The sequence below is a fragment of the Barbus barbus genome, assembly GCF_936440315.1.
Source record: "Barbus barbus genome assembly, chromosome: 43".
Taxonomy (NCBI): domain Eukaryota; kingdom Metazoa; phylum Chordata; class Actinopteri; order Cypriniformes; family Cyprinidae; genus Barbus; species Barbus barbus.
Genome location: NC_136721.1, coordinates 2,789,048 through 2,813,043, shown reverse-complemented (window position 1 = coordinate 2,813,043; position 23,996 = coordinate 2,789,048). Strand labels below are relative to the sequence as shown.

General features: G+C 34.4%; 3 protein-coding genes across 3 annotated transcripts; 1 reads left to right on the top strand and 2 right to left on the bottom strand.

Moving 5' to 3' along the window:
- Positions 1-316: 316 nt before the first annotated feature.
- LOC306862546 (lys-63-specific deubiquitinase-like) lies at positions 317-4,755 on the bottom strand. Its single transcript, XM_079405402.1, has 8 exons — positions 4,569-4,755; positions 4,369-4,488; positions 2,394-2,481; positions 2,223-2,311; positions 2,088-2,143; positions 1,781-1,912; positions 1,647-1,690; positions 317-1,300 (listed from the first exon to the last, which is right to left on the bottom strand). Exons 1-8 carry the CDS (start codon positions 4,671-4,673, stop codon positions 1,152-1,154), a joined length of 783 nt encoding a protein of 260 aa, XP_079261528.1. The 5' UTR covers positions 4,674-4,755; the 3' UTR covers positions 317-1,151.
- A 1,473-nt stretch (positions 4,756-6,228) lies between these two features.
- Positions 6,229-12,601, bottom strand: LOC306862332 (FUN14 domain-containing protein 1-like). Its single transcript, XM_079405084.1, has 5 exons — positions 12,508-12,601; positions 10,940-11,084; positions 10,784-10,859; positions 10,559-10,687; positions 6,229-7,727 (listed from the first exon to the last, which is right to left on the bottom strand). Exons 1-5 carry the CDS (start codon positions 12,518-12,520, stop codon positions 7,650-7,652), a joined length of 441 nt encoding a protein of 146 aa, XP_079261210.1. The 5' UTR covers positions 12,521-12,601; the 3' UTR covers positions 6,229-7,649.
- cmc4 (C-x(9)-C motif containing 4 homolog) lies at positions 6,471-6,857 on the top strand (the record flags this gene model as incomplete). The annotated part of the gene is made up of 2 exons (XM_079405085.1): positions 6,471-6,619; positions 6,715-6,857. The coding sequence occupies exons 1-2, from the start codon at positions 6,562-6,564 to the stop codon at positions 6,855-6,857; spliced, it is 201 nt and encodes a 66-aa protein (XP_079261211.1). The 5' UTR covers positions 6,471-6,561.
- Positions 12,602-23,996: the final 11,395 nt, after the last annotated feature.

Genomic DNA, 23,996 nt, shown 5'->3' with positions numbered 1-23,996 from the left:
TTTACAACAATAAATATCATGAAGAAACTCGACTGCACTCATATCGGTTTGGTAAACGATATAGCCCAGCCTTGAGTGACTTACTGTTTTTATACAACAGTAAATACAACAAATATTAAAGATAGAAAATGTTATTATTACTTATCATGTATAATTATATTTTTATACACCTCTAGGTAAGCGTATTCTGTCTGCTTTGCTTGACCAGTTTCACATCTAAAAGATAAAGGTCTGTCTGTTCAATAAAACTGTCTGCAGTTCAACAAGGGACACCTGTGCCACCTAGTGACAACAAATAAAACAACATGTGACTATTGGGTTTTCAGTTGGGTTCATATTTTATTGCCACACATAATGATGCTATGCAATTAGTTTTACATTAATACAGTAAGGCAAGATTAGTCAGCAGCACTAGTGTGGCTTAACTTGTAAAAAAAATCTTGTGTTGGACAGGACTACAGTTAAAAACTACCAGCTAAAATATTCATATCTGTATTTCATCTGGAAAAGTTCATCTTTATGACACCACCTCTACTTATAGTCTAAGTGCCAGACTGTTCAACCAGGAAGCTACTTGACATTCACAAACATTCAGCAACAAGTCTAGACTCTGAAAATCTGCATATAAATGACAAAAAGGAGTTTAAGATGTTAGAGGTTTGATGTCTAAACACAGATTCCAAACAGAATTTAGCTAAGGAGAGAAAAGTGAGAAAATAAATATTCTGTAATTATAATGCAAGTCACTCTAGATTTCATGATCATATTGTTTAGAGAATCATAATATTTAGAGATTCTCCCTTTTATTTCACGCTGTCAATTTAAATTGGCATGTATGTACATTCAGAGATTTACAGCTTTTATTAAAATAATAGCATCAGTAAATAATCAAATCCGTAAAAGAGAAAAAAAGGGGGAAAAAAAACAACCAACCTTTTTAAGAATATTCAGTGAGTGTACATACTACTACTACAAAGAAACAAAAGCTACAAAAGCATTACAAATGTGCTGAGGTGACAAAATGTCAAATTACAGACATCCTGTCTTTGTCCTCCCAGTGATTCCTGATCAAAATGTGGCAGCAGGCCAGAAAAAAACAGTGCTTTCAGTGCAAAAACGTAAATGCAAAACAAAAAAAAGAACTATTCTCCTTATAATGAAGCCAGTTCTTGTGTCAGTTGCTCTTTCTCTTCCTGGAGTTTGATGATGCTTTGTTTGTTCTGTTCCAGTCGATCTTCCAGCCACTGCAGCAGCGGGCCGCTAATGGCCGACATCTGACTGCACAGGTTTTTAGTGAACACTGAGAAGCAAATTACAAAGGCACAACTGTAAACATGGTTAGACACTTCACATTTGTGAAATAAACAAGGTTAGTCCCACACTATACACAACAATATAAATAATCTTTTAATTGACAAAGTATCATTTGAACACTGATTTGCATTATTAATAGAATAACTGATCTTCTATGCAGTTTGCATATGGAATGTGTTTGATTGACCTTATTTAACAATCTACAGCTGCTTCACACTGAAAAGATGCTGTAACACATTCAATTGTGTGCAAATGAGAAAACAGCTCTGATTTTATTTACACAAAACCACTACTAATTCCTTCAGGAAATACAAAGTAGATTTCATAATTACCTGATCCATTATGTATCTTTGTGATTGGATCCAGATGAGTTAAACTGAAATATTGGTGCAAAAAAAATATTGCATGAGGTCCCGAGTAACCATTTACTAAGTTAAACAATCTGAAACATATCCACAAGGAATACCTGTGAATCCTTCTGTATGTATCCTGTTCTTCTTGACAGAGGATTCTGGGCAGTTCCACGGCAGACTCCAGGCATACTTTCCCGATGGCTTCATGTGGGACTACATGAATGGGGATCTCAATCCGCTCATACCTTGTCATAAGCAAAGAATGCAATTTCCATATTTATGAGCAAAAACATTGCACAAAAACTATTTCTCATCAAATACTGAGAGATATCAGTATGCTTGCATGAAATTAGTTTGTAGACAAATATACATTATGTCTGAGTTTCAGTTATTCATTAAAATAAAAAGCAGATAATTTACTCTGAGCCTTTCTGGGCTTGTACTGACTGGAAACAGGTGTACAGGACTCTACCAGTCTACAAGAGAAATAGAAAGAAAAGTCATGGTAAAAACGTGACAAAATAATAACGCTTCAAGATGATGGGCTTAACATACCTTTGTGTTTTTATCTTCTATAAAGCATGAGAAGATGAGTCCTACGAAACCCTGATCCATCATCTGATACATTGCTTGAGTCCTAACATCTGTATAAAGCAAGAATAATTGGAATTTTATTCAAATACAGGGAAGATGATAATGCATTAATTTAAAAAAACAACAACTTACCAACATGTGATGGCCAGACAGTGATGTGTGGATGAGAGTGGTACCAGCCCACAACCCTCATGGGACGTCCCGTCATCTCAGCCAACCTGTGCCTCATATTAAGAAAATGGGCTACAATAACATCAGGATTACTCTTGATGATCCATTTCATTAAGAATCATTTAAACATTATATTAAGGCTTCATGAATCAGTAAATGATGTGCATTGATATATGAACATAATGGGGTCCAAATGTCTGAAAGCACTAGTCAACTAGTGATCAATCTTTTAATTAAAATCTTTTTTTTATTATTATATTATGAGCTTATCAGTTTGAGTGAAATTTTAAACATGTACAAGTATTTCAGAAGGTCTTGAAATGTATTGGGTTTAATAACCGCAGCACCCAAATTTATGCAAAACCTCATGGTCTGTATTGTTCAGCGTGATCTGTACATTTTCCAAAGAATATATTGTGATTTTACCAAATAATTTGATAATGTTACAAATTTGCTTGACTGGTGACCTAGAAATAGTGCAGAATACTGCTTCAGAGTTATTTTTTTTTATTATTATAATTATTGTTTCAAAATGCAAAATGTTTCTTTATTTACAAGCATAAATTACATTTTGAATATTAGATTTTTATGTAGAACCCCGTTTTCAGAAAAGTTGGGACATTTTGTAAAATGCAATCAAAATTAGAATTTGTGATTTGTTCATTCTCTTTAAATTTTAATAAACTGACAAAAGTTCAGAGAAAACATCTCCCAAGTTTTCACTCACCAACTTAATTGTATTTTGTAAATATGAAAAAAAAAAAATTATTGAAATGGCTGCAACACACGCCAAAAAAGTTGGCACACAGGCATGCTTTTATGTTGCATCACTGCTCCTTTTAGTTCCATTTTTAATTGTTTCTGAACTGAGGATACTAGTTGCTGCAATATTGCAAGTGAAATGTTCGCCCGGTACAAGACTTCACCAGCTCAACAGCCCGTGGTCAATATTGTTCTCCTCTTCATGAGGCTCCATACATTTTTAATAGGAGACAGATCTGGATTTTTATTGTATTTTTTTCAGTTAAATTGAGGTTAAAAATAATTAACTAATCACAGATTCTTACTTTTATTGCATGTTACAAAATGTCCCAAATGGAGTTCAAAGGAGTCAAAATTTCATGACTTTCTGCTGAAAAAGTATTATAGCAATGTATGGTATTGAAAGCTATTATTGAAACGGTTACCCAGAACATACATACATATATATATATATATATATAAAAATGTAATTAAATATCATTTCAAAACAAATCACTGGGAGTATTTGATGCATGCCATGGTACTGAATGATTACCACATTTAAAGGAACACTCCACTTTTTTTGAAAATAGGCTTATTTTACAACTCCCCAAGAGTTACCTAGCTGGGGACTACTTTCAGGCGCTGCGTAATATCACTGCGCCTGCTGGCTGTTCCTTGATTATTACGCCGGAATGAGAGTATAGTTCCTAGCCATATCAGCCTAGAAAATCAACTTTTCATTTTCCGTCTGTTTTAGTGCACGATGTAACTACAGAAGACTCAAGCTTTAAATAGGAAAATTATCGAAACCCTTTAGTCATTTTTGATGACCAAATGCTAATGGTCTAATCCGATTCAATGATCTATGCTGAGCTAAACTAAAAGTGCTAGCGCCAGACCCGGAGATCAACTAAATAGATTAAATAATGGTAAAACTCAACTGTTTATCTCTAGGGGAGTTGTAAAATGAGCCTATTTCTAAAAAAAAAAAAGTGGAGTGTTCCTTTAAGTAATGTAGTTACATGGTTCTTCAGCCTACGAAATACCACTTGTCCAAAAGCATGCTACTGCTATAGAACCAGGTTTTTACTACAATGTTTATGTCTTGGGGCCCCATAACTAATCATAAAAAATGTGAAAAGGTTATTAAAGAAAAGAATAATGCATATATGTAAGAGTGTGTGAAGGATATCTCCGCCTCGGTGGACGCTGCTGACAGCTGCTCTGGAGAAATCTCCACTCTGTCTTTCCTCTTGTCTGATCGACGCAGAATTATGACAGAATGAATGTGCACAATGCGGTTTGTGTCCACCTGTTGGTCATTTACAGAGTCTCATAAACACAGCTGTTGTCGTTCACGCACATTTATACAAAACAACAAGAAATCCAAACCTCGCCGATGCAGAGCCCCATCACTTCCTCTTTCTCCGTGCTCAGAGCATGATTCATACAGACTAGAAATGCGTCTGACTCTAAATGCACAGCGATCACTGCCATTATATGAAGTACAGTCTAACAGTTTATGTTTTCTCTGATTTGTTTGCTTGTTTATCACTGTACACACTTCCACATCAGCAAAGCGCATGCGCTACATTCAATTCCTTCCGACAGGAAACAGGAAAAACCACGTGGCAAGCAGCTGATTTACGGTGACCGGGAAGGGACATGTTTCTCCAATTAAAATTATAATTCTTGATTTCAGGAATGAAATCTTTACTAGTTACATAATGGTAATTCTTGATATCACCAGCAAAAAAAAACCCCCCACAAATTCTTGATATCAAAAATGTAATCACTGCACTCTTCATATCAAAATTAGAATTGAATCTAGTAAAAAGTGCAATTATTAATTCACTAGTAAATAGTAACTTGCCATTCAAATGCATTCTGACATACCAAGAATGTTATTTGTATAGCACACTTTTTACAATACAGACAGAGATGGGTAATTACTAACAAATTATAGTTGATCAGTGTAAGTGAAAATTGTAGTTTGTATTCTGACTACTTTTTAGATTACATTTTATTTACCTGTTTTAGTTTTACTATTAAACATACCATATTGATATAAAAAGAAAATATATTCCATTATATATATATATATATATGTCAACATCATAAAATGCATTAAACATTACATTAAACCAGGGTTTCCAAAAAACTGCAGTGTGAGTTGATAAAAACAACTAATAATTATATCATAAAAATGTCAAATAAATGTAAACACTTGAACCGTGTGGCAATGTGACCATTAAGCGACATCGAACTGTAAACCTGTGAATGTGTGGTTAAATGATTAAACTTTTCTCATTCTTAAACTTAAATATTTCAAGTAAATAGTTCAAAGGGGTTTGACATTATATGACCCTGCATTATATGAACAAACATTATTAAAAATTAAAACAGCAATGGCATTACTACATGCCCAAAGTCTTTTAGGTCTGAAACAAAGTCACTGGATCACTCGTTGTCTGCGATTTTAGATAAAGACTAAACACTAATGAAATAACCATTGTGAGAATTTAAAGCAGGGATGGATTTGGAGTGAAATACTTTAAAATTATAGGCTACACTTAATGTATCCAACAAACAAGCTCCTATATATATATATAAATATTACACAAAACTCATCTTCCTGAATCTCATGTAGGCAACACTGGTACAGAAGTGTTTTGTTTGTTTGTTTTTTGCTTTTTTCTCTCTATATAATCCAGTATACATGTAGGCTATACCCTGATTTACCTTCTTTCTTTCTCTTTCCTCTTTATTTGTGTAGGCTATTCTTATTATTATGACCAATCATTTTTATGGTCAATAAAAATGCTATGGATGTTAACACATCTCCTGCACTAAAGCACAACACAGAGCCACTGCACCGAATGTGAAACATCCTGCATTTGTGATATGAATATTAATAATAATAATTTATTACATTTGTATAGTGCTTTTCTGCTTTTTCTAAGCACTCCAGGTGCTCTACATTGTCAGGGGGTATCTCCTCATCCACCATGCTCTGTTTATTTCGCTGATAATAAAGCATATACGCTTAAAACACCACTAAAAAGGAGTTTTTATTTCCCTCAACACAAATCGAGAGCACTATTTTACATCATCTGACCGGAAATGGTTTTATTACTGGGCTATACCAACTTCAGCGGCTGTAATGTCGCAAAACTGTCCGTGACTTCTCTTATAAAAAGCATTTGTTTTTCCTTGTAAACACTAAAAACAGATCGATCTGAAAAAGAATGGCTAATGTCAAGCATGTTGAAGATGAGGGTGTTTCTAACCGGAAGACATTTAGAGTTGCACAGCAGTCAGCTGCACGCTGTTCATGTGTTTAACTGGAATTATTCCTCGAAGCTGCACTTTATTTTAAAACAAGATGCCACAGAAAGAGCCTTGCCAAAAACAGGCATGTGCCATACAGAAATGTCTACAAGGTAGCTTTATGATCTCAATGTTAGTTTAACCTTGCTTTGCATGAAGACTACAGGCTAGCAGTTTAACCTTTTTATGACTTTTGTATTTTTTACAGCCAACAAATACATTGAAAGCCTTTGTGAGGATGTGATTCAAGCCATGAGGAAGTGTTGTGAAGTCCATGCAGGAGAAAACTCTGTCTGCTGCTCTGGATTTGCCAAGGAACACAAATCTACAGACACAAAGACAACCATTTAATAGAAAGCTAAACAGTACGCATGTATATTTGCTGCAAGAGATCCCAGGAGACTTTCATGGACATATAGAACATATTCTTCATCTTCCACTTGTTTCTTCTTAATCAAACTTTCATTAAATCATCAAGCTGTCTCTGGCTCTCACTGTTTACTCAACCTAACGTTAGTTATACAGTTTATTGTTATGAATTCAACACTAACTGGACTTAATAGAGGTGGAATATTATATCATGATGTGCTGAGCATCAGCTGAGATGATTTCATAAATATCAATACAACAATCAAAACAAAAAGGCAAACCAGAATTGTTTAAAACCTGATTGTCTATTTACTTTGAACATTTCTGTCATTATTAATTAAGATTACAACTTTATTGACCCCTTGGTCTTTGAAGTAATGTCCAGATTTATTACAAAAAGTTTGAACAATTAAATGCACTTAGCTTAATAACCATAAAACTGAAAGTTTTTAAGGGCCAATTTCAAATGTTTTAACTATTTACATGTTTAAACAAGTGACTTATCAAGTCTAGTGTCAAAAATAGTTTGTACCAAAATAATACAGCAAAACGTTCAAATAAACAATGTAACAGGGGCTTTAAGTACAAACTAAAGAAATGCACAATCAAAAAACCTGAAAGCATACATTCTTAAATGTTTCCTTATGATCACGTCCTAACAATCTAATGTTGATCTAATAAAGGAGTGCTGATTTAAATACATGCTGCAATGTCACACAAAAGCTGTGATCTGATGTTTGATGACATCCTCAAGACGTAACAATGAGAGAGATCCTATGAAGCCAGACCAAGCAGAAATCCACCAGCGAAACCTCCTGTGAGAACAATGTTTTTCTTGACAAAAACTTGCACCTGCGTGGAGAGAAAACATTTAAATGAATTCAACACAAGGTCACGGTCCCTGCTTAAAATCAATGGCATTAGGCATCAGCACACTCTTCATCCCAGTGACATCCATTCATACACACGTGAAGGCAAACTCATGTGAAGTTCATGCAAACTTCACTGTGCTCCAAAATTTATTTATGGTGAACTCAATGCAAATTCATATCACGTAAAGACGTGACCAAAGCTGCAAGTCTTGCAGTAAAGGCAAGGCAAGTTTATTTATATAGCACATTTCATACGCAGTGGTAATTCAAAGTGCTTTACATAAAAGGAAGTAAAATAATCATTTAATCACAACAATAATAATAATAAAAACAAGGAATTTAAAAACAAATATTCTCAAGCTTTGTTCAAACAAAAGTGAAAAAAACTTCCAAAACACCTAACTATTCCACTACTTCACCCACTACTTACTTTGACCATCATATCTGACCTATTTGCTAAAACTGTAATGGTAGGAATTTAGAGTTTGTAGAGCTCGATTTACAACTAGAACCTCCCTTCTAGCGTCTCACATAGGGATGCATCGATCTGATACTCAGGATCGGTATCGGCTCCGATACTGGAATTTCTGCCAGGGGTGATTTAAAACTGTTAAACGAAAAAGGATCAATAAACTATGCACAGATTTAATAAGGTACGCACCAATATTTCTTTCCTTTGTGCTTTGAACTTCTCTATGTGGAGCTGCGCACTGTGACTCCGTGCTGATTCAAGCACATCGTTCTGCGCTCGGGAAGCCATAATCGCTTTGTGCCACTCTCTATTGGAGCTTTTCCTATTATAATGCTTTTGCGCAATGAAAGATTATTTATAGCGTTTCTTGTTCTGTCCTATCAAGGCTATTAATAATCTGATGAATAGCACCGTAATGGAGGCAGCAACATATGATAGATAGGACTGCTCTATCATATGTCGCTGCCTTCATTGTGCTATACATTTAAAAGAAATGTCTTTTAATTTTGTAGTTTATATTTATAAATAAATATATTTACTTGTTTTCATTCATGTATTTTACAACAATATAAAGAGCAATGTGTAACGTTTTACCAGATATAGTCCTTGGCATATTCACTTTTATTAAATAATTTATATAAATAACACTAAATGTTTAGATTTTATAAAATTGTGCACTCGTGATTTTTCTAGAATAAATTTTGCTGCTAAATTATCCACTAACCTAATTTATAATAATATTTTTTGTCAGATTATGAATGGGCCTGTTTACACCTGGTCATTTCATGCGTTTTCGCTGATCGGGTATCTATCTATGGGGAACTCGTGGCCTAATGGTTAGCGAGTCGGACTCGTAATCGAAAGGTTGCGAGTTCGAGCCCCCGGCCGGCAGGGATTGTAGGTGGGGGGAGGGAATGTCCAGCGCTCTCTCCACCCTCAATACCACGACTGAGGTGCCCTTGAGCAAGGCACCGAACCCCAAACTGCTCCCCGGGCGCCGCCCACTGCTCCGGGTGTGTTTTCACGGTGTGTGTCTGGGTTCACAGAATTGGCCGATACTCCGAATTTTAAAGTAAAGTCGTGACGTATTGTCAAGTATGGTGACCCATACTCGAAATTGGTGCTCTGCGTTTAACCCATCCAAGTGCACACACACAGCAGTGAGTAGTGAACAAATGCACACACACACACACACACACACACCGTGAACACGCACCCAGAGCAGTGGGCAGCCATGCTGCGGCGCCCGGAGAGAGCGCTGGACATTCCCTCCCCCCACCTACAATTCCTGCCGGTCGGGGGCTCGAACTCGCAACCTTTCGATTACGAGTCCGACTCTCTAACCATTAGGCCACGACTTCTGGATCGGATCTGAAAAAATGATATTGTTGCATCCCTAGTCTCACATTCTCTCTGTATTTATACCTTCAAATGCACTTTTGCCTCTATGGCTCTTAGTGCCTTAGAGAATGCATTTGTGTTTTGAGTCTGGATTTAAATGTGGCTAATGTTTTAGCACATCTGATCTCTTCTGGAAGCTGGTTCCAACTACGGGCGGCATAATAGCGGACTCCCCTTGTTTTGTGTTAACTCTTGGTATTTCTAACTGACTCGATCCTAATGATCTGAGTGGTCTGTTAGGTTTATATTCAGTGAGCATATCTGCAATGTATTCAGGTCCTGGGTCATTGAGGGACTTATAAACAAGTAAAAGAACTTATTTATTAAAAACGCTGTACAGTGCATTTAAAATTGCACAAAGTATTCTTCAGCTTATCAACTTATCATGACATTAAAGACATACGTAAATCAATGATTAACAGTTAAAGTAAATAAGCTCCTCATTAGTGTTTTAGCTAATTAACAAACTGTAAACATTGGACAATTTTTCTGAGGTACATGTACATTTCTGGATTGGATTACTGGAAGCTTTACTCATGTAAAAAGGCACAGTCTAAAAGATTAGACTTGGGATTTAAGAACTGATATCAAGACACAAAGTTAAAATGAATATCTGTGTATTTTTGGGGTATCTAAAGTTACCTCACATCAGCCTCTCTGAAATTTTCTTCAATGCACACGTGCGTGTGTGTGTGTGTGTGTGTGTGTGTGTGTGTGTTTGGTGACTAGCAGTCGAGGGGAAAAAAGAAGTGCATACTATATTCTGCATTCAGCTGCATTTTTTCTCAATAGAATAAGCAAATATACAAAATTTTATATCAATTACAATACCATGATATACCGTGATAGTGGTTTACAATGAGTGTGTTTTGGTGCACATAACACAGAATATTGCAATTACATAAATGCAAATACAAATTCCAACAGTATTTTCTTACCTCATTAAACTTTGTTCTCATTTCTTTAGGAGGCTTGTCTGAATTCAGCTTCAGCTGCTGCTTTGCCTTGTTCACATCTCGCTCAACTCTTTTCCAATCTACTTGAATGTAGCCTGTGTGATGAGCAATCTGAAAGTGTATTGGAGATTGCTTACATTTTTAAGCAATCATAAATAATATACATAATTACGATAAGCACTTGGTCTTTACAGTTGTACAGTTTACCTGGAGCAAAAAGAAGCCGCCTCCTACAGCTGATGCGGCCAGCTTCCCAACTTTCTGAAACAAGTACCCTGCACACCTAACAGAAACACAAGAGCAAGCCGTTTACTTATACTCTACTCAGTGTTTTGATACGCATCAATGTTCATAATGACTTACCAGCCGCTCACTCCTCCGATGGCCAACTGTGTTGCAACGGAGTACTTCTCAGCAGCGGGTCCAGAGTTTTTGCCAAACATTTTGTTCCACCACCTTTGTTTCTTGACATGCTCTGCCAGTTCCATCACATCAAAGGTTTCGGTGTCTGTCAGAACACAGTAAGATCCATTTTATATAACATATTTAAATTAATCCCGACTGATTTACAAACCACAAGTTTCAATATTCCAGATAAGGCTGTTTCATGCTACAAAAAGGTGACAAATGAGACCACAATCAAGAAAAGCTAAATTTCTTCTTGCCTCTCTTTGATTCGGAGCACAAATGTTCTTAAAATAAATATGTATTTATTAATTTATTTAAATTATATTTTCATTTATTACTTTTTTGTAATTTTATGTATTTATGTTTGTTTTTTTGTAAAAGACTATACCAAACTACTTAGCAAGGTTTGTTTTTTTTGGAAGAATTTAATTTGAATGAGATTTTTTTTCTTCATTACACTTCATTACTTTATGCCTTAATAAAAATATCAATTAATTTTAAAACAGAAATTGAACACCTATTCAAATTTTTATATTGTATGTATATTATACATATATATTTATTTTACATTGCATGTATGTCATCGTTTCTGTTATGTTGAGTCATACTGAAGGCGTAGAAGCAAGTTTAAAGTAAGCAGTAAGTCTACTTTAATTTACTGTTGTGGGTAGAGACACTGGCGGATACAACACAAGGTCAAGGAGAAAAGCCATTAGAAAAACCAGAAAAACAAGCAGATTAAATGCAATGGCACTGTTCTCCATCCAGGTGGGATACAGGATCTCCCAGAGAGAACTATCACTGTGAGCACTCAGCATCTATACATGATAACCCTGGCTAATGAATTAACCTTGCTGGATTCCAGACATAAGCTAGACACAGAAATAGCACACGACTGCAGCCAACAGCCAGACGGACCACAGTATCGCTTTCACACGCATATGAAGTAGAGAGATGAGTTTGACAAGTCCTGAGTATGACTTGGCACACTCACACAGTGTCTATATTCTGCTAATAATGCAAAGCCTGAACTAAAAAGGTTTTGGAGATTTTGGTTGTATACTGATCTTTTTGGGTGTCAAGCAAATGTGTCTCTGTCCTCGACAGGATAATTCCAGCAGGCTTTTAGGAGCTCATTATGTTTACTGTTCTAGAAGACACATCCAAGGTTTCTCTTATATAATCACATATAAAGGGGTGTGTGGGTAACATGACTCATGACTCAAACATGTGCTTTGCTCGTGTTATGAATAAGTTACAACGTTTTAAATGCTATATAATTAAAAGAATCTCTCTTTATCGTTTAAACTGCTTCTATAGGCGGATAAAACGTGTTTTAATGTAAACTGTACTACATAGCCTACTGAAGGACGTGTGTTTACATGTGTCATCATAATTCAGCTACTCTGAAGGTCCTTTCGTGAGGAGTAGGCTTGTTATAAAGTCAAACACAGAAATTTGGTTACATGCAGTCGTAGTTAAATGTGTATTAAGTGATAAAACAAGAAAAGCATGGTGCTTACCCTTCTTAGACATTTTCCTGCGTGTTTTCTATCCGGACGATAATTTTCGTGCGCATCCTCTGCGTCACGTGATCTTTACAGTAGGCGTGTGTTCGGCTTGAAGCGGCGATCGGTGTTTGACATCAAAGCAACGCGAGAGCGATTCGAACGCTTCAAAGGAGCCGCATGCTCTCGCGGTGCTTTGATGTCAAACACCGATCGGTCTGCGCCGTTACATGTTTATTTTGGAGTGAGCTATATATTGAATAGTTGCACAACAGATAATATTCAGTTTTTAGGGCACTACTTCATTCATTTCTATGGTAAAATGTCAGAAAGCTGTATATTATTTAATTCATTTGTTTTATCTAATTGGAATAGCAAGGTTTTGAGTCAAAGTTTAATTGAGTCAAATCATAAAAATCAACAACAAAAGCAAATAAAATCGGCTAATAAAAAAAATATTAAACTTTCCAAACTAAATGTCCTTTTTCATAACTGTCATGTGGGCAAATTGTGTATTATTAAATGCAAATGCTATGCAAAATATGAGGATTCACTATAGGCTCTTTGCAGCAATATGATCAGATGTATTGTGTCTGTTACATTATTTATTTATATATTATTATTTTTATGATTTTTTTTTTTTCATGTTTTGGTGCAGTTTTCACAGGCAAGTTTTTAAAACTCTTACTAATCTCAAGTTTCCTTTTCACAACACAAATAAGTGACGACAAATCATCTATGCAAACTTTTCATTCACAGTAATTGCCTTTGTAAATGTAAATCATATTGCTATCAAACTTTTAATTTAGCTCTCTTCTCATTTAGTTTAATCGTTGTCTATGAAGGAATAATCCGTAGATAGAATCTGTAGATTTCTATACAGTTAGGTCCATATATATTTGGACACTGACACAATTTTCATAATTTTGGCTCTGTATGCCACCAGAATATAATTAAAATTAAACAATCCAGATAAAGCTGAAGTGCAGACCAAGGGGTTGAACAAAAATATAACATCAAATGTTCATTTTTAATATTTAGTTGAGAATCCTTTGCAGGCAATGACTGCCTTAAGTCTGGAACTCGTGAACATCAGCAGAGACTGGGTTCCCTGCTTTATGATGCTTTGCCAGGCCCTTATTGCAGCTGACTTCAGTTGTTGTTTGTTTGTGGGTCTTTAGTTTTGTCTTCACGAGTGAAATGCAGGCTTAATCGGGTTGAGATCAGGAAATTGACTTGGCCATTGCGATATATTCCACTTTTTTATCTTCAAAAGCTGCTGGGTTGCTTTTGCTGTATGTTTTGGGTCATTGTCCTATGTACTATGAAGCAGCGCCCAATCAACTTTGCTGCATTTGGCTGAATCTGGGCAGAGAGTATATCCCTATACACTTTAGGATTCATCTGGCTGCTTCACACCAGTAGCCCAGTGCCACTGGAAGCCATGCATGCTCATGCCATCACACTGCTCCACCATGTTTCACAGATGATGTTGAATGCTTTGTATCGTGAGCTGTTCCAAGCCTTCTCCATACTTTTTTCTTCCCGTCATTCTGCTACAGGTTGATCTTAATTTCAGTCATCCAAAGAATGCTATTTCAGAAGTGGTCTAGCTTTTTTAGATGTTTTGTGGCAAAGTCTAATCTGGCCTTGTTTGCATCTTGTGGTGAACCCTCTGTATTTGCTCTGGTGAAGTCTACCTCCTGGAGAGTGTTCTTCTCTTGGATGGATGTTGTGAAAGGGTTTTTATTTCCCATGGAGAGGGAAATCATCCACCACTGTTGTCCTCCGTGAACGTCCAGGGCTTTTTATGTTGCTGAGCTCACCAGTGCGTTCTATTTTTTTTCTCTGAATGTACCAAACTGTTGATTTGGCCGCTCCTAATGTTCCTGCTATCTCTCTGACGGATTTATTTAGTTTTTGAAGCTTAACAATTGTCCATTTCACTTGCATGGAGAGCTCCTTTAACTGCATGATGTGGGTTTACAGCAACAGCTTCCAAATGCAAATCCCACACTTAGAATCAATTCCAGACTTTTTACCTGCTTAATTGGTGTAGAAATAATGAAGGAATAGCCCACGACTGTCCATGAAATGGCTTTTGAGTCAACTGTCCAATTACTTATGGTCCCTTGAAAAAAGGGGGTGTACGTATTAAAGAGCTGTAATTCCTTTAACTTTCCTCCAATTTTGATGAGAATGCCCTCAAATGAATGCACAACACAGTGTGCACTTTAAGTCCATATTCATTATATAACTGTAACTTGGATATGTTTTAGTCAACAGCTAACATAACCAAAATTGTGCCTTTGTCCAAATATATATGGACCTAACTGTGTGATCCCATAGAACTGCATGGTGTGCAACATTTGAAACATTCAGTTTGCATTGTTTGCTGTTGAATAGCATTAAATATACTAAACTGAAAGAATATCATACTGTTGTGTTTTGGTGATTAAACCAAATGTTCTCACTATTACAAAGATCTTGTGCTTTGAAACAATTATACTGTGGACTGAATATATATCTATCTGCAATGAATGAATGAGATAAGGTTCTGAAAGAGTGACTAGCAATGTTAAAACACAGAAACAAATGAATGAATTACCCTTATACTTCACTTAATTGAAGAAAGTTTTTACACAGAGTTTAATTTAGTTCAGTTTAGTTGGGTCAACACGATTTAGTTGGTTTAGGCCAAACTGATTTAACAAGTTGAACATTCACTTCATTAGGTAACACTTTAAGGTGTCCTTGTTTCATGCCACATGTACTTACTATTATAATAACAATGAATTATGCATAATTACATGCAAGTAACCCTAAACCAAATCCTAATCCTAACCCTAACCATGTAATATTACTCAGTACTTAAATGTATAATTACACTGTAAGAAGGACACCTTCAAATAAAGTGAAACTCTTTATTATATTTGCCAAACTAAATTTTTCATGAGGGGAAAATTGTATTTATTTATTTATTAATATAGCCAGGTAACAATGAAGATGATAAATACTCCCTGAAGCAGTTCTCTAACCTGCCCATAAACTAAATCAATGAATTTAGATAAAGTGGGTTTTGGTTAAACTTGTAATTTAGATGCCCATGTTTATATTTAGATACGCACATTCATTCATTCTCTATCTATCTCTATCTACACAGAGACTGTGTCTGTTCCCTGAACTAGAAATGCATAACACTTTAGAATAGGGAACATTTATTCACTATTAACTTTTCCCTCAATAAATTCCTAATTTAAAATGCTTTTGCATTTATGCATTAATTTGCATTAATAGTCAGTAAGGTAGTTGTTAAGTTTAGGTATTATGTAGGATTAGGGATGTAGAATAAGGAATTAATATGTGCTTAATTACTACTAATAAATGGCTAATATTCCAGTAATATGCATGCTAATAAGCAATTCAGAGACCCTAAAATAAAGTGTTACTGCAAATACAAAAGAAAAACGTCCAAACCACGTTAAAAAAAAAAAAAAAAAAACCAGATATAATAAATGTAAACAATTGATAAAGCTTGGCTTAATGAATATTAGATCCCTTTCTATGAAAGTGCTTTTTGTAAAGGATATGATTACAGAGCATAACCTAGATGTATGTCTGACAGAAACCCGGCTAAAACCAGATGATTGAATGAGTCTACCCCTTCAACCTCATGCCTTGCCTTCCTTTCTGCTTTCTCTTTCTTTTCCTCTGTATCTTATATTCCTGACTGCATATTCATCTCTGTTATGTAAAAAGTCATTTATACATGTCAATTATTAAATAACAACTGATTGTCGGTTTATTAAATGAATGTGAGTAGAATTAGTGAAGGTTCAAGGTCATATTGGTTTACATATAGTGAGCAACCTTATAATCTAGAAATGAAAATACGAACATCAGAGGACTTGCTTCCTTTCATGATGAGGGAGTCCTTCTTTGAGGTGTAGCCACAATCACCAGGGCCATATTGCTTCAGCCAAATTTATTTTATCATTTAAATAAATAGTGTCCATTTAATTAAAGACCATTGTTATACTCTGAATGTGCAAACCCATTGAGTACAGTACAATCAAGTTTAAAGGCCCACTACATGAATTCACACACTGTAAATAAAATAAAAAAATTAAGGCAACAAACTTCATCAGATTTTTGAGTTTTCTCAACTTGTTGTTTTAAGTTTATACAACAAAAAGTTGAGAATCTCCTATAAAAGAGAACTCAAAAATCTGCAAAAAGCTGCTTGCCTTAAAATTTTAAGTTGGCTCAACTTTTTTTTTTTTTTTTTTACATATAATTACATATAAAAAGCTTTGCATTTAAGATTTAAGAGTAATATTATTTAAGAGTTGTATTTTGTTTTGCTTGTACGTGTTATTTATTAATTTATCTATTTATTTTTTATTGACATATTTGTCGGAATCTCTCAAACCCCTTGCAGTTTTATTATAAACCTGTTGGGGTTGTGGGAATTCCCTTCATTCATGTCCACAATTTCCCTAATTTTACATCATGATACAGTCAAGACTGGTTTACAGAATGTACCTTCACCGTGTCTGTAACCATATTGTTTGGGTATGTAATATGTAACCATATTGGTTCAAAGATTTAATCACAAAGTCAAGCATCAAACACCAAAAGGGGTTTTCAAGCATCAAAGCAATAAAAGTTTAATACAGCTTTAAAAGGTTTCCCCGTATATTTGAACGTGTCCTGTTTAATTTGTATTTTTTCCTGTGCAAAAATAATGGCACTTTATATTAAGTGGCCTTAACTAATATGTACTTACACTTATCATTTGGTACAATGCACTTATTGTGTACATGTTTTTATATTGTACTTATATTAAAAATACCTAATATGTAATTACATCTGTAACTACATTTATAATTACACTGTTGACCCAACTCTTAAACCTACCCATACCACCAAACCTGTCCCTAACCTTACCCGTATCCCTCCTCAATAGTATTTTGCAATAAAATATTTATTTATTTACATATTTATTTAGTTTTGATGTTAGTAGATAGTAGTTAAGGCCACCTAATATAAAGTGTGACCAAATAGTGACTATCACACATTTTTACCATGATTTTCAGAAGACACAAACTATGGAAAAAACTGAACCAGAATCATTAGAAGACATTAAAAGTCTCTATTTCAGCATCACAGTACAGCCCCTAAAAACTAATTCATTGTCATTTTAAATCTTTGTCAGTCTTTACAATTATCCTTCAAATCGCTTGGTTTTACCCATCAGCAAGTGGTTTTTAATCATTTTAATCATTTATTTTAATAAGTACAGGTCAGAATGATGTTGTTTCATTTTTACAAATATATCAGTTACACTGAATGACGATGGAACATTAGCTATTTCACCCATATTTTGACATTTTATTTTCACAAAAGTTTCTTTAAACCTTAAAGTAGACACGGTACTTGCAAAAAATGGGACGTTTCATCTTTGACCCTTCGTGATCAGTTTTTCCGTTTTCAGAGAGGCCTCCATATCAGTCACACAATGAGGGAATGAAACATTTGCTGTTATTAATATTATTTGTTTTTCAACTGCAATTACCAAAGCAGTCTGATTGTCATATGATCATCTGGCTTGTCAGTTTTAAACAATATCTTTAATTTGATCAATTATTACTTTAACAAAACAATCTAGAACAATAATTTCTTCATTTGCTTGTTTGATTTAGTAGTTGACTTTTTTCTTTCAGAGATGTGTTATTAAATGTAAAGAGAAATGAGTATGATGCTTCTAAAACCAAAGGGTTCCTTGAACATTTGTCTGTTTAATTGGGATTGTGAAATTTAGAATCAACATTTAAATGACTATAAGACTCGTTTTTGACAACATTTTATTTTGTTACATGACCTGTATGGAATATAAAGCATAATCACTCTACAAAAGCAGTCCTGGTAACTTTATTCATGTTGAAATATGTTTAAAGAAAGAAAGAAATATAGTTTGTAGTTTTCTTTTGAAGCGTGTGAAATCAGTACTGACCCAGTAATCAGATGTAGCTGCATTTTGATATCAGACAGACTCTACACTGAGTACTGAGTAAGCAAATGATATCAGTGCAATCCTTGATAATATCCAGCACATATTCTTTTCTCCATTAGATAATAGTAGCTTTGTATTCCACAAAACGTCCTTTAATCATGCAACGAATGTATTTGTAAATAATTAACATGCAGGTCGGCTAACAGTAATCCACCTCGACAGCTATTGAAATCTCACATATTCTTCTATGGCTGCTGTCTGTTTTTTTTTTCTTTCTCTTTTTGAAAGAGCTTTTCAGAAAAAGTGAAACTGATGGTGTCTGTTAGGGGGAATACCATGTCCTTATTATGCATGCATATAAGGTTATTTCCCAAAAGCATCCACGCTTAATACAAACTAAACAGAAAAAGTTTTCTTCATGGCTCTGTCACAACACTTGTCACATGGAGATATAATGTAGAGGAAACATTGCTCAAATGATGGAAAACTCTTTTCTTTGTTTACAAACTAAAAGTGTCTGTTTTCAGAAATGGTTGTGTAGGAAGTTACCAAAGATATAGATATGTGCAGCTATAATCAACAGAGCTCTCAAAAAGGTAAAACAGCAATTTGATGACTAGCAACTACATTTTAAATTGTATTTAGTAGTTCATTTTCTGAGGATAGTAGATGAGGTCTTTTAAGTCCCTCTATAATGACTTACTTCATCTCAGTGAGTCATCCAGTGTTGCGACGTCTTGTTCCTGCAGCGCTGCACATCTCTGAGCTCTTAACTGCTTGTTCAAGCGCTATAACAAAGACATTTTTTGGCTCAGAACCCTACCTTTTACCACCATACCGATTTCCACTGAACTCCTCACTTGACGTCTCATGCAAACTGTCTATTGCTCCACATCCTTCCTCTGCTGTAGTCTACTCCGAATTCTAAGAATACGGAAAAAGCGACTTCCTTGGTTGCAGAAGAGCTTGACAGCGTGTTGTGTCTGCACATGGCAGAGCTTAGTGCTTGTCTGTTCGTCTTATGAGAGCGTGTCGTGTGTGCGGTTGGCCAGAGTTTATCTGCCCTCTATAAATTTCCCCTGGGTCTCTCCCTTCACCTGGCTGGGAATTGTGTGTGTGTTAGTCACCTTACAAGGGACAGTCCCTTTAGATAGCAACACTTTCAATAAGCATTGCAGGCAATACCTTGGACAGGGGACTCTTGCAAACTTCTAAAGATGAATGGACCCGGGGTCCATGCTGAGATACCTCCTGCAAGAGTTATCAACCAAAGAGTCAAAGAGTTTTAGCAAAATACAAAAGAATTCCATCTCTTTTTTTTCCTAATTTTTTACATCTGGAGGTCGAGGAGTATTTATTTTGTGTTTATATGTATGCATTTATTTGGATGAAGAAACAAACTCGTTAAAATGAAAGACAATCTCTTTTTAAATGCAATAAATTATCTTTATATGATTATTTACAGAAAGAAGACAAGAACTGTATCATATTAAATAAAAAATAAATGTACAAAAATAATTATGAATAACCAAACCGATTGAAATGAAAGATATGCTCGTTTTCAATCAACTATTTTCATATGATACTTTTATCGAAAGATGACAAGAATTGTAGCATTAACAAAATAATAATAAATGGACAAAAATAATTATGAATAAACAAACTAATTGAAATGAAAGACATTCTCTTTTTCACAATAAACTATTTTCATATGATTATTTTATCGAATAAAGACAAGAATTGTATCACATTAAATAAATACATGTACAAAAATAATTATGAATAAATAAACTAATTAAAATAAAATAAATGATCTTATTAAATACAATAAACTCTTTTCATATATGATAATTTTTATGGAAAGAAGGCAAGAATTGTGTCACATTAAATAAATACAAATAAATGTATAAAAATAGGCTAAACAAACTGAAATGAAAGATTCTCTTTTTACATACAATAAACTATTTTATATGATCATTTTAACGAAAGAAGACAAGAATTGCATGTCATTAAATAAATAAATGTAAAAAATAATTATGAATAAACAAACTAATTGAAAAGAAAGACATTCTCTTTTTAAATGCAATAAATTCAATAAAGAAGATAAGAACTGGATCACGTTAAATAAACACAAAAATGTTGGTATGAAATTTATATTTCATTGTTTTTTCTACTTTTTTTCTGTTAATTGAGACAACAGAACAAAGAATAAACCCATGCTTAAAACTATTTTGTTATCTAATGTGCTTGATGATGAAAGCACTTTCGATTTTGTCTCATACCGAAGGTAAAGAAAGGCATGAGAAACAATTATATCTCCTGTCCAATGTATATGTCTTGTGTGAGACCATTACATCATTCTGTATCTCATCATTCTGTACTTATTTGACCTTCTGTGGGTTCTGCACTGATGTCATCATTTTGCTTAAAAACTCTAACCTTAACTGTCCCCAAAAAGGCTTCAATTTGCATAAACATTTTGGTGAATCATAAAGTTCCTTGCCATCTAAAAGAGGGAGTGTGGCATACAGGAAGTCAGAGCAAAGTTTGTGAGTACGGCATACAGGAAATCAGCGCAATGTTCATCACCACCCGTCATCCTAACTTGCAGGCGGGGCCTTTTTTTGTTTATTTGCGTATTGTCTTTGATGTTGCCTGGACAGATTTCAAGTCAGGTTCATTTAGATAATGCATTTCACAATACACATAGTTTCAAAGCAGATTTACAGATTGGATTTCTATAGTGTAATACTGTATGCATCATTACTGTGATCTTGTGATCAGCTTTCTGTCCGAAAGTTATTCCATAATTCTTTAGTCCTCTAGTGAACCAGAGGCGATCGTGGCAAGGACCCCCAAAAAAGTAAAAGATAAATGATGTATCTCCATTTTATGCAGATGTCAAATTGCACATGCATTCTCTAAATAGGGACTTATTTTTACATTTTAAAATAGGCAATTAATTTATTAATTGTAAAATAAATATTTTTTTATTTTTTATTTGAAAGTATGAATGTATGTAATATTATGTAGACATACTACATTCTTCATGTGCTCATTATCCTCTATTGTGACCTTCTGTGGTAATAAAGTATCTAAAAAGTAGTAATTAGTAAGTCTTTAATAAATAAATATGTATTTGTTTGCATGGAGCTACCGGATGGGTAGCTATATTTGTGAATTCTGACATACTGCTCTTCTCACATACTGTTTTCCTCCAACTAGTCAGGGAAGAAAAAAGCAGCCAAGAAAAAAAAAACTTTACTTTTGTGAGTAAACAGCTGATCACTATGAATTGACAACCTGTTTAATCTTCAGTGTGTTTAAACACTATTTGGAAATGACAGCGTATACAAATATAAGCTGTTTCATAAGTCTCAGAAAATTTAATTTTATTAATAAAATGTTTATCTGGTGAAATCCGGTCAAGACTCTTGACAGACTTTTTAGTTTTATCCTATATGTCTTTTCTTTAGCATATATGCATCAGTGGTAGTAATTGACAGTATAGGCTAAAACCAACTAAATCAAGAAGATTCAGCAGTGCAGTGGGCAACTCCCCCCCCCCCCCCCCAGACTTTCCCAGCTCAAATTAGGGGCAGATTTGTGGTTTCAATGAAATCTACAAGACGAAAGAACGAAAAAAAAAAAAAACAATAACACAGTATTCTCCCCACCCAAGAGGAGCCAATGCCAGTAAACTCAATGCTGGTCATATTTACTGTTGAAGAAACTGAACTCCCACAATTTACAATGTACTCGCTTGCTTTTTTGCTGTTTAATTAATGGACTATTAAAAGTACTGAACTGTTCTCATTAGCCTACATATTACAAAGATGTTTTTGTTTGTTTGTTTGTTTGTTTTGAAATTAAACAAAGGATTATGTGGACTGAAATATACATAACTTTAATGAAAGAGTTTTGAAAGATAGCAGTGTGATCAGTTTGGGATTTTTGTTGCAAATAGCTTTGAAAATATAGCTACACCTTTCATGTTAAAATTGCACCAAATTGAAGTAAGTACTGTAAATAAGCAAGTAAGTAAATAAATAATAAATAAATACGTTAAATTCTGGTTTGACATTTATTACAAACACATTGAAGATCTACAATAAATTATGAGAAAGCTTTGGTGATAAATAAATTACTATTTAATTACTTCAATACTAATTTGTTGGTAGAAATTACAGCGAAAAAAAATTGAAATTTATTTTGGGGGAAATTGGTCAGAAACCAAGATTGTGGGAAATCATAGGCAGCGAAGAATACATCTATGCTGCCTACATTAAAAAGATACATTTTTATTTCATTTATGCAAGCAGAGACTGAATCAGTTTGAGTGGATGGTGCAGATTTACAGGGAGTGCAAATTTGAATGTTATCTGCGTAACAGTGGTAGTTGAAACAGCATCAGTGAGGTAGTATATAGATAAAAATATTAACGGCCTGAGAACAGATCCTTGAGGAACACCTTGCTTCAGAGAGGCAGCAGGCAACTGAAAAGTATGCACTGAGATGTAGATCTCTCTATCAGAGAGACAGGTGGAAAACAAGAAAGAGCAACACCTGTACATCTACATCTGAGAGGCGGGAGAGAAGTAAATAACAACAAATGGTTTCAAAGGCGAACTGAGGTCTAGTAATATAAGAATATCAATCCTTGAAAACCCCATTTTATCAACAATGAAATTACAATGAAAAAATTACATTAGACCAAATATTGGACTGAAGTGTTACTACATTTACCACAAGGGGTCGCTTTTGAATCAATGTATCATGAATCTATTAGGATTGTTCTTTGTAAAACGCCCCAAACACGTCTAACGTAAAAAGACTGGTCTTCTCTAATAACAGTCAGCGGTTATGCAAATAGACTACTTAAGGAACCAATGTGTGCTGCGTGTTTAATTCATGATTCAATAATTTAAATACCAAAGCTTGTCATCAATTATGATGATGAATAAGAAGTATAGGTTATAAGTGTTTTAATTCATGATTCATTATGTTAAAAACCAAAGCGTATCATCAATTGTGATGATGAATAAGAAGTGAATAAGATGAAATCATCTCAATCTTAAGCAAGGTCCTAGCTGGTTTAAACAGGTTTTAGCTAGTTTAGATAGGAGGTCACAGTCTGGTCAAATCCCTTCTATAACAAGGCTGGGAGACCATCTTCTAGGACCATCAGTCTAGTTTAGGCTAGTTTAAGATGTTTTTAACCAGAATGTTAACATGTACGTGTACAAATTTCTATAATTATTTGTTTCTCTTTGGGTCTTTTTTCATTATTTTATTTTAATTTATTGTTTTAATTTAAGAGTTGCACATATTTCAGAATTAAATTAAAAATGTCTTTTGAATTCCAGTTCTAGTAAATTTGAATTTGATGTTCATTTTCATTTTAGATGTAAAATATATTATGTTGTGCTTTACAAACTAAAGTAAGTCATCGGGGTTTCTGAAAACATGAGGGTGAGTGAAAGATGAC